This window comes from Acyrthosiphon pisum, chromosome A2 (genome assembly GCF_005508785.2).
Source record: "Acyrthosiphon pisum isolate AL4f chromosome A2, pea_aphid_22Mar2018_4r6ur, whole genome shotgun sequence".
NCBI lineage: Eukaryota > Metazoa > Arthropoda > Insecta > Hemiptera > Aphididae > Acyrthosiphon > Acyrthosiphon pisum.
Window position 1 is genome coordinate 109,296,984 of NC_042495.1, and position 12,005 is coordinate 109,308,988.

The 12,005-nt window shown below is 28.2% G+C and overlaps 2 protein-coding genes across 2 annotated transcripts in view; one reads left to right on the forward strand and one right to left on the reverse strand.

The window, feature by feature from the left end:
- Positions 1-3,025, forward strand: part of LOC100163057 (dynactin subunit 5) — a 4,721-nt gene extending 1,696 nt beyond the window's left edge. Inside the window, exons 3-4 of the mRNA XM_001949206.5 lie at positions 2,539-2,650; positions 2,725-3,025. Of these exons, the coding sequence (XP_001949241.1) occupies positions 2,539-2,650; positions 2,725-2,928 (316 nt within the window). The 3' untranslated portion in view covers positions 2,929-3,025. The remainder of the gene's footprint in view (positions 1-2,538; positions 2,651-2,724) is intronic.
- LOC100165142 (inositol-3-phosphate synthase) lies at positions 2,955-11,135 on the reverse strand. Its single transcript, XM_001949167.5, has 5 exons — positions 10,644-11,135; positions 4,326-4,670; positions 3,905-4,261; positions 3,255-3,849; positions 2,955-3,198 (listed from the first exon to the last, which is right to left on the reverse strand). The coding sequence occupies exons 1-5, from the start codon at positions 10,779-10,781 to the stop codon at positions 3,020-3,022; spliced, it is 1,614 nt and encodes a 537-aa protein (XP_001949202.1). The 5' UTR covers positions 10,782-11,135; the 3' UTR covers positions 2,955-3,019.
- Positions 11,136-12,005: the final 870 nt, after the last annotated feature.

Consider the following 12,005-nt stretch of genomic DNA (forward strand, 5'->3'; position numbering starts at 1 on the left):
AAAAAAAAATAGTTGGGGTACGCAAAAAAAAAATTAAAATAGTAGAGGAGCTCCGTCCCCCTGCGCACCCCCCCAATTCAAGCACTGATTTAAGTGCACTAAAAATTTGTTTAATATTGACATATCTTCAAAGATTCCTATTTTTTTTTTTTTTATAGGTATCTTTTATAAAACTTAATTTACAATTAATAGGTCATAATAGCATAATGAATAAATGTGATACAAAATAATGACACGGATGGCTTGTTGGCCATGAAAGGGGAAGCTGTACATAAACAGCACCTCCCGAGAGAGAAACAACTTTTATTAACACTAAATTGAAGCGAGGTGCTTTATGTGAGTGGCCAATAGACACAGCATACTTAATAAATACATAGATACATAAAAAAATACATAAGGACAAAGTAAAATTTGCAGTATTTGTTAACAATATATAGTGGTACATAATAGTAAGAGTTTATGACGATCTTTAAATTTAACAATAAACTATTTAATTACAATTCAAATTATATAATAAAACCGAGAGATATTATAAACATTTTTTTTTTAATAGTTAGGTCCATAAGGAATCAGGATGATCTCTTTGGTGATCAAATTCCTCTTAAATAAAATAGAGTTGCTTATTGGGGTGTAAATGGTTGATACCATAAAGTTCCAAATAAAAATATTTTTATTAAAATTATTTAAACTTGATTTTAATTTTTTTTTATTGTACAAGTAAATAAATAATTCTAAACTTTATTTCTAAATAATTTTAATAAAAAATAGTATTTTCAGAGATTATACCTTACGATAAAACCATTATTACATTTCAGAACTGCACTTGGCGGCCTATTTGTGTGCATGTGCTTGACATAACTTCATGTCAGGTATACAGATGTGAAATGATCAGTCTTGTAAAGTATTCGAATACAATTATTTGAATACTTTTTGAATACTTTTGAAAAGTATTTTTAACAAAATTTAAATACTTGTATTAAAATACCATAAAGTCCGTTTTATTAATTTTAATTTATTATTTTTCACAAAATATTTACAACAATAAAAATAATATTGTTTTCATTGAAAACTAATATTATGGTTTTGTATAGTAAAAGTGGGTAATAACAATATTTAAAATTTAAAAAATACCACATCAAATTTTTTATGGTTTCTGTATTGGAATTTTTTAAGAAAATTGAAAATCTAATAATTTTAAAATAGTTCCATATCAATAGCTAATACCACTCTTTAGTTTATTTTTTTCATTAAAATGTAATCAATATTAGTTGAAACATATCTGAATGCAGAATGAAATATGTGAACATGTATATATCTCTGAATAGTCAGACATGTTATAGTAATTGTTAAAATCTATGATAAGTAGTAACATAATAGGTACTTATACTGTTGTATAATATACATATTATATATATAATATGTATATAATATGTAATATATTACATAGCATACAATTTAAAAAATACTTGTATTTGTATTCAAATACTTAGTAAGTATTCGTAAAATACATTTTTATAATAGTATTTTAAAAGTATTTTTAATTCTAATGCTATTATAACTTAATACTTTTTCAAAAGTATTTTTTGCAAGACTGGAAATGATTGACTTGGTGGCAGTAAAAAAAATGGATGTTGCTGTACTGCTGCTCGGCAAAAACTGGTCGCTGCCAAGTACAGTTCTTAACTTGAATAGAGTATAGAACTATAGATCCAAGAACTGTGATAAATGACTTACTATTTATTTAATATTCTTGACAGAAGTCCTCGTTACCATGATTATAATACAATTAAAATTAAAATATTTCCCAATTTGGTTCATTCAATTTTTTTATTTCTATTATTTAGATCTTGCCAATACTAAGTGGTTTTCTCCTATTTTATTTTTATAGTTGCAGTAATAACTATAGAATATATACAAATAATTAGTTAACATTTAGAATTGTACTGCTTTATTATTTCATTATACACAAAGCTTTTAATTTATGCTTAGATTAAAGATTTCATATTTAATACTTGTGCATTATTATTTATCTCCACTGAATGTAAAAATGTTATATCTACACCACACTAATTTTTGTGTTATACATCATTTGAGTTGAGAATAAATTAAGCCAGATTAAGTATAAAGTAAAACAAACTATTATCAGACAAAATATACCCTGTCTATTCCTAATCATAACATATTCGTTAATTGTGGCAATATCATTCTTACTCCAATTACTAACCTGTTTCACATTCATTATTTGTCTAAGCTCTAGGGATAGTATATTCACGAAGATAATAGATACATAATTATGGATTTGTAATTGTACTTATAATTTGTTTTGTCTAATTTTTTTTTTTTGTTAAATCAGACTCGGATTTATTATTATTTTAAACTTAGATAGCTTACATAAACATCCAACATTTTAAACTTAAATAATATAAAACACTGTTATTGGCGATAAAATTTGTAGATTCTCTCTCCTCATCAGACAAGGAAAAAAATTGCCTAATCATAATGCATGCACATTGACAAATGTAATTATTTATGTTATAGATTTACATATTTTGCTCTTCAAATTGGAGATCATGTACATATTGGTGAACAAAGTGTTATTCAAGCAGCTATCATTGGATCTTATGTACACATTGGAAAAAATGTTGTTATTGTAAGTGTATAAGTGTATATTATATCACTGTATTATTATTTTTTACTGATTTTATCATAATTTTTTTTTCAAAGGGTAAAAGATGTATACTTAAAGACTGCTGTATGATTGGAGACAATACAGTACTTGCACCAGATACTGTAGTTCCTTCATTTACACATTATTCTGGTTCTCCAGGCATGCAAATCGGTCAATTACCAGTTTGTACTCAAGATCTATCAACTGACTATACCAAATCATTTTATGATCACTTTGTTCCGTCTATTGATAATTTATAGGTTTAAAGAAATTAAAGTTTTTTTAATACTTTTTTTAATTTCAAATTTATTGTATAAAATAATATATGTTTTGATAATATATAATAATTATCTAATTTTGGCATGCTTTACAAGTCTGTTTTTTCTGATCTTTTTCAACGTCTACAAACACTTTAGCTGGTAACATGTGTTCCAATAACATGTTGTTCTCAGCAGGTAAGCCCAAACATGCTCTGAGTATGTTTTCGATACACGCTTTCTGGCGGAAGAGAGAGTTTACTACTGGAGCTCCTATAACAGAATAAATAATCATTCATCTCATAGTTAATAGTTTATTAAATATTTACCTTTTGGTACAACAGGGGCTTTAAGTAAGTATGACATAGCAGTGAAGACTGGATGCAAAGGTGTGTAATCTGATTTATCTGATCCAATTTCAATTCTGTTAAATACATCCGCAAGTATAAGTAAATCCAATATAAGAGGAGATGCCAATAATGAATCTTCGCATGTATTATGTATAACTAATGTATTTATTCCATTCATGAATATTTCTGATGTGTACTCATCCAATGCCCTTTTGGAATCTTTGACATATGGCACATACTTAATAACTACACAGTGATCAGGTGATTCATTTGGTTTGTAAAGAATGTTATTCGATTTCACTACGTCATCAACTACATTGCTTTTAGAAATCTCTTTTGAACGGAATTGTTCAGGTGCTGACAAATTCTGACCGTCATTGTTTCCCAAATGATTATAGCTGACAATGGATACTGGTTTGATGCCAGCAGATACTAGAAAATCTACTAGTACTGACTTCAGTTTTGTTTGTCCCGATTTGAAATCATCACCAGCAATATGTACACACCATTTCTCAGCTAGTTCTACTACACCTTTGACAAAAGTGTTTGATGGTGATCCATTTATATAAGTACACTGAAATTATAAAAAAAAAGTAGTTTGTAACTTGTAAAAAAAAAAAAAATCTTACTCCTTCTAGAATGGAAGCAACGGCAAATAAAGTAGATGGCGATATTTCTGATTCGTTCTTGCAAATTGATCTTAAAAGATTGTCAGATGTATCATTAAGTCCTTCAATCTCTTCACTAAAACGTTCTGTATTGGCAGTCCATATTACAATCACCTGGTCCAGTTCTTTGCATTTCTTAAAATCTCTAATATCTGTCCTGATTTGATCTAATGCTTCTGATTTTTTTTCCATCTTGATAACATTATCGGCGCGACTTGTTTGATTGGCTGCTATGAACTCTGGTATATAAATTGATTTTCTTGGAATAATTTCAGACATTTTTTTCATCAATTTTTTTTGTAAATCAATATCCAATACCTAAATTACAAATAATTTGATAAACATCAAATTTTAAACACAATTAATAACTTTATAATATTACTTCTGATCTTTTCATAGCTTGACCTAAGTCCAAGGATGAAATGTCCCAACCGTCAATCTCTATGTCGTTGGGGTCAATCATGGGTACTAAGTTTTTTAATGGTACGTAAACATCTTGGCCAGTTGAATCCATGCCAACACGTATAGTTGATGATTGTGTTATTGAACCATACCAATTTGAAGACTTGACACCTGACTTTGTTTCCCATGTTAAACCACATTTATTTGCAATAATGCCAGCCACTAAGGTAGAACCATTGTTGCCACCTATTCCAACCAACATTAATCCAGTTTTTGGCACCACTCTCTTTGTTCGAATCTTTAGTTTAGTAATGGTGGGCTTAATCTAAACAACAAAATAATTTACCTATATAAGTTAATTAATTACTATACATTTAAAACAAAATACACAACTATTGTCATATTATGCAGTCATCATTTATAACTAGGGGTGTTTCTATAATAGGTACTTTGAAAAAATGTTAAATTAAAATGTGTGTTACATAAATTACAGAGATTACAAAACATTTTTTATAATTTACTTTAAATATGTTACAATTATATTAAGATTTTTTAAATATTATCGACAATGACCGCCTCAACAACTACCAATAAATGTGAATAGGTGTTACTAGTAGCGTGGCGAAGGGAGTAATAATTGAGAGACAGCCTCCTTTGAGTTTTTTTAAGGGTGGTAGGTGGATAATTGGCCAATAGGATATAATTTAGCATTAACTACCTTTATTAGTATAACTACGACAGGTAGCTACAAATATTACATTAAATGCCTTTATCTGGTTATTGGTGTTGCACAGAATGAGTGAGATATTAAACTAGCCTCTGAAAATGTCCAGTTCGCCATGTCATTAGTTACCACAAATATTTTGTAAGGCTTATAAAATAACAATGGTATTACAACAATCAAACTGTTCAGTAAAATTTTAAATAAACTATACAACTTAGGTCCCAGATTAGGTAATATTCAACAAAAAATAAATTTTGTAACATGAAATATGAATAAAATATGAACTAATTGTATTGTAGTTATAATGTGCCCTTTTTACATAGGTACCTAAATACCGACTACCGCATTCAAATTTCTCTAAGGAATCATTTTAGTTCTGTCCTGTTTTAATCATTTATTCGCTTGTGAATATATTATAATTATATATTTATATGCTATATTGTAAAATAAATACCTACCTATAATAATATTATATTATACCTAGGTACCTACACTTAGTTGTCAAGGCAAACATGAAACAACATTTATAATTTTTTATAATTCTTAAATTTTATATGAATTTTAAGAATTCTTACTTTTTAGATAGATAATTCTTAGAAAAATAAAAAAAAATTTTAAGGAACATACATACCAAAATATCAAATAAATAATTCGAAATTAAGTTAGTATAATAATATATTATACATGGTATAATAACATTATATTGGATGATAAAAAAATGTTTTCTTTAATTCCGAGCGAATTATAATGTATTATTAGGCTAATATTTTTTTAATGTAATTCAAAGAGTTCAACAAGTCATTTTACGTACCTAAGTATTTTTGTTTTCCCGATTATTATGTTAAGTAAAGGGAATTTTTACTTTTTACTCCCCCTTTTACTCCACTCGCACTCGCAGTACCAATTAAATATAATTTGCTATGATAAATCACTCCCAATGTTGAAGATTGAACTATTTTTACTGCTCCTTACACGACGTCAGACAAAAAAACACACATCATTATAAAACCATGGCTCTGCTCAGAACCTAAAAACTACAGAGTAGTATCAGACAAGTAGGTACTTAGCCAAGTTTACTCGATAGTCGTATATAGCTAGGTAAGTGGAAGGTAAATATAACTTGTCAATATAATCATTATTCGTATTTATATATTATAATATTATTTAGACATGAATACCTATATAAATGCCTACCTATTTATCTTTATCATATATAGGTACCTACATGGCTACATACATAATTACTTATTATGGTACCTATATAGCAATTGTATAAGTAATAATATAATATTGTATAGGACATAGATAGGTTAGAAATGTCAAATGTGGAACTGCAGGCTGTAGCATACAGCAGGATTTTTCTCGGGGGAGGATATAAAGATTTTAAAATATCTGTTCAGTACCTACCTATACATACATATTCATATCATTATATACATTTTGTATTATGTACGAAATTTGGTCTCCGGGGGGTAGGATATGACCCCTACATCATCCCTTCACCGTAGATACACTACTGGCTGGAGGTACTAATATAGTACCTAACACACTAACTAGTCTTATTTAAAAGTGTTATATAATGAGTTCACCATAATTAGTGTTCAATTAGGTAATCTAATAACCACGATTAAAGAAATTAATTTCAAATTTCATAATATCTAACAATTAATAGGCATTGTTTGTATTTCTTTAATCGTTCTAATAGCTTAGATAATAGGCATGTGGTCATTAAGAATAAATGTCTTAAATTTTAAATCTGTAAAAAAAATAATTGCTTTTGATAATTTGTTTATAAAATATAAAGCCAGAACATTTATATGTAATTAAATATATTGAGTTGGTGAGATTATTATTGCCTTTGTACTTACCTAGTTTATAATTTATAAAGAACTTATTAATTATTAATTGATTATTTTTGTGAAAATATTAATGATAAAAAAACCTAGAATATTATGTTCCTATTATTAGGACGACAACGAACATACATCTTACTAAAACCTATACAATTTGTATGTTGGTTTAGGTATACCTACCTATTCGTATTTTAGTACGGTTAATTATTTATAGGTAGGTTGTAGGTACATATCTAATAGTACCTACCTACTTATAGTAACGCAGTCTATCAGTTCCGATGTTAAGTAGGTATGCTTATGAAGACATTATACAGTTTACAACTTGTCACCACTCGTTAGTCGTTGGGTAACATTATTGGTTTAATTGTTGATGAGGAGCAAGACAATTATCCGAAGTTTAGTGGCCCCCGCCTAGGTCATCAAAATGTCTTTAAAAGGACTCTTTTAATTTCTTTTATTGGTTGGGTTAGGTATAATAGCTTTGTTATGATTTTTATTTTCATTTATCAGTTGTTACAAATATTATGCTTATTGAGTCACTTTTATATAGATATTATTTATATAAAAAAAAAATGTTCAGTAATCCTGTAGGTACTTATATTAAGTTTGATACCAAATAGGTAAGTACCTACCAATCATAGCATAATATTTACAAATTTTAATTTTTAGGTAGGTATATGCACTGACGCGACGCCGAGAAGTAGGTATACCTATCAACATTTTTTATTTTATTGGATTTATTGACTGTTTTTAAATCTTTCTGAATATTAAAATATGTATGACCTATCCTGCGAGTACAAAGTAATAAAAATTAATGAATGCCTAATACCATTGATTATAAATACTATATATTTTATAATCAATGCTAATACATATTGAGTCGAAATGGCATAACAATAAATTAACTGAATTGACATTTAATTAAAATAAAAATTATTATTTTATTATCTACTAAACATAAAAAATATATGCATTTCATAAATACATTATATACAATATAATATACATATTACATATTATATATCTAGGGAGATATGTATATCTATATATTTACTAACAAATAAATACAAGGAAACGTGTTGTTCACTTAAAAACATATACAGAGATGCGGTAAAAATTATAATATAATGATATTAAATATCGTGAAATATATTTGTGTGGACAATATGCAATAAAAATAAAAGTATCTACAAAAACTGATTGAGTGACTAATAATGATGTTTGAATAATATCTAAACTAAAAAATGGATTCTGAACATATATTTGTGCAGGTGACTGGTGACAAAAAATAGTAGGTACATACCTAGATAAAAATTCTACTGAAATTATGATATGGGATATAATTTATACGACGAAAGATAAAAAAAAACGTTATAAACTCGATGAACAATAGATAGGTACCTAGTAGAAATTAAAATTAATTGGACCGTAAATTCTATAACAAATTATAAATGTTAAAAAAAAAATACAAATTTTCAATTATTTCTGTTTGAAGCATTGTAAATGTATAGGTACGTATATTATATACCAGCGTATAAAACACAAAATAACTTTTATTTTATTCTGTCATAAATTATCTCGTAAATTATAATATTGTTATGTAGGTAGATATGTATTTTAAAATAATTTAGGAATATCCAAATACCGTTCTGACTCTACTCCCTTAATTGGTTCTAGCTATAAGCACACTATAATACTTTAAACGTATTAATTACGTAAATTGCATCTGTTTTATTCCGTCTAAGTTCTTTCGGCTTTCCTATCAAGTGCTGCTCCCCTGCACAATTCCAGTCTATCATTCTCTTATTTTGAGTTTTCTTCTATCAAAAATACATTATTCACCTCTCGCCAAATAACTGTCGGGGATTACATATTTTAAATCACAAATAATAATTTTAATAGTGATAAATTTAGATTCATCTGTTAAAAAAATACATAAACAAGTTATTTGTACCTATTAAAACTTATAACTTGTAAGCCATAACCTATTAGTGATTTCATTAGTTATTGATAACTGTAGTTTGTAAACTGTAAATATAATTATAAAGATTCAATAAAAACAAATTATTGTTCATCGTTAAATACTTAAATGCTAATATAATTTTCGTGTAATTTGTATGTATTATAAATTATAACATATATTTCTCATTAGGTATTAATAAAACTACTATAATACTGTAATAGATTGGTTATAAATCTCACCGTAAATCTCTTAATAATCAATGTTAATTTATCAAAGCTGTCTATTCATCTGAATAATAATTCATTTTAACACATTAATATTTAGTTATTATGAAGTATGAACTGAATTAAAAATAGTGTTTTATGTTAACAGTTACGCAATAATACATTTGAAGTTATAAATTTTAGCAGTTTATACCAATATTTAGGAAGTGCAAGAACCCTGAGAAATGTAAAGTAATAAATTTTAATATACCTAATACTAATATTATTCAATATTCATGCTCAGCTACGGTTTGTAGTAAACAGTAAAATATACTAAATAATTATACAACTCTCGACAGCACTACTATGAATAGCAACAACGACTATTAACTTTAAAAAATATCGCAGTTTTCTTGCAGGTCCTTAATATAAATATAAATAATAAAGTATTTAGATCGAATATGAGTATAAGTTATTAGGTATCATATTATTTATTGAAAATGTTCTAAAATAAAATCAATATGTAATACGTCTGCAAGGTTACTGAACTTACATAATAAATGTAATATAATACATCGAAAATTAGTATAAATACATTAAGTTATAAATAGGTTAGGTTACTAAATACTAAGTACATTATTATACATTTATATTTTATACCCATCAGACAATGGCCCAGTAATCCAGTGTTACACTTTACCTATAGTAATAATAATTACAAGCAGTAAATCGCATTTTCGGAAAGACTAAAAGGTTAACCTACATTTTATTTGAATACTGTCTGGGTACATTTAGGACTCGGGTTATTTAATATGAAATAATAAAAATCTCTTAGGTATAGGACATAAAACTGAAAAACATACCTCAGCTACCCGACGCAAGCGTACTTACATATATGAATGTATGTGACCATACCTAATGAGTAATTATTATTTGTTAATAAGTATTTAATAACTAAAAAGTGTTTTTACATTATTCCCAAAATCTCTACAAGGTTTTCAATTTAAATATTAACTGTACGTAAATCATATTGGTTTAACATTGTCAAATTATTAGAATAACGGCCGACGGTTCTGTTCTTCTATATATCTCTAATATACCCAGGGGCACAAATATAGGAGCTTAGCCTCACTAAAACCACTCAAAGACCACTCAAAAAATAATAATATAATGTAATATATTGTAGGTAATTTTAAATAAATATCTTGAGACTTGAGCCCCTCTAATGTGAATCGTATATACATTGGTCTAAGTGGCTCAATGCAAGTGTGAAATCGTTTTTTTTTAATTTTTATTGTAGCTATTGTGTCATTTCCATGATACCTACCCATGTAAAAAATAAATAAATATTATTAAAATTTGAGAAAAAAAATTTAAGGGAATGAAAAACGTAATAGGGTAGGTAAGTTGGTAGGTAGCCATATTCCTAAAGAAATTGCCTATTTTTTCGCATGGGCCTATAGTGCTCGGAACTTTATGACATGTATTTTGGTAGAATATACAATTTGTTCTGTATGCAAAAATAATAATATTACATCGTAGAAGTAAGTTTTACCACAATCGTGTCCTTTTCGGTTATGGCGTAGTTGATGGGATAATCGATGGTGGACTCAATGTACTCTTTGGAGTATTGAACGTTCGGGCTATCCACCTGGACGACGCCGCTAGTATTATTCTTGTTGTAAGCTGCCATCGTTCTTGCGTTCGGTCAACGGTTCGTACCTACGGGATATTGCAAAATAATATGTCCAAGAATAATTCCTAAGGTTCTGGGTGTATATATAGGCGCGTAAAAAAGTTACGAGGATTTTGACGGGCGTTAAAAGAATAAAAAAACTAATAAAATATAATATAATTATATTAAATAATATGATGAGTTAATTTTATTTCGTCGAGAGAAATGTATCGTAATAATTATGTGACTGGTAAACGACCGGCGTCGGAGTGAGCTGTGATCTGCGAGCGTATAGCAACGGCGTTGACGACAGAGGATAATATAAATAATATCCGTAGTTATATACCATAGACGCGCTACAACTACGACAGCGGTTGTTGTAATGGCGGTTACGGGTGGCGGCGCGGGCGAGGCGACAAAAAAGTGTGTACGACGCGTGCGCGAAAGCAAAGCACGAGCGTAGACCGTCAGAAAGTTTGCCTCACGTCGCCGCCGGAATGTTATAACATATATATTATACAGGGTGTCTCTCGGCCATCATTCCGACCACCATTTCCCCCGACAATATGAGCTTACTCGAATAGTGTTTATTTTTGTTGCAATTTTTAAGTATATAGATACTTGAAAAAGTAAAGTAAAGAAAGTAAAGTCTTGAAGACCATGTTTTCAAATACCTATACCTACTAACCGCGGCAGTAAGACTTTTTAGTTTTTTTTTTTACTGAATATTTATTGTCAAGTTGTTGATATGCCATACATAATATGGCACGTATGGCACGTTTTGCTATAATATCATTGGTATTTTAACGAGCAGTCTTTAAACTATTACTTATTATTAAGCTTTATGTACCTATTTTTAAGGTCATGTGAATATTTAAAAAAATATAAGTTTTGTATGGTCACAATAGGCACTCTTTTTGCGGTTACTCAAATCAGTAATGACAATAATTATTAGAGACATACCAATCTAAATAGGAATTTAAATATATAAATAATGTATCCTACAAAGGGGTGAGAATGTGAGACGTTTGTGAACCACATTATATATTGTAATAAATTATCGATTCGATTGTCCAGGAGACCCTCGCGCACACTACAAGTGGCCGGCGATTAAAAATCGATTCCCGTTGTCGTGCTGTTGAATACAGATAAAATGTAATAATAATAATCTAATTATTAATTATTTTAATGGTCGTTCAATTTTGTTTTTTTGTCAGTTTATCACGTACTAATGCACTATAT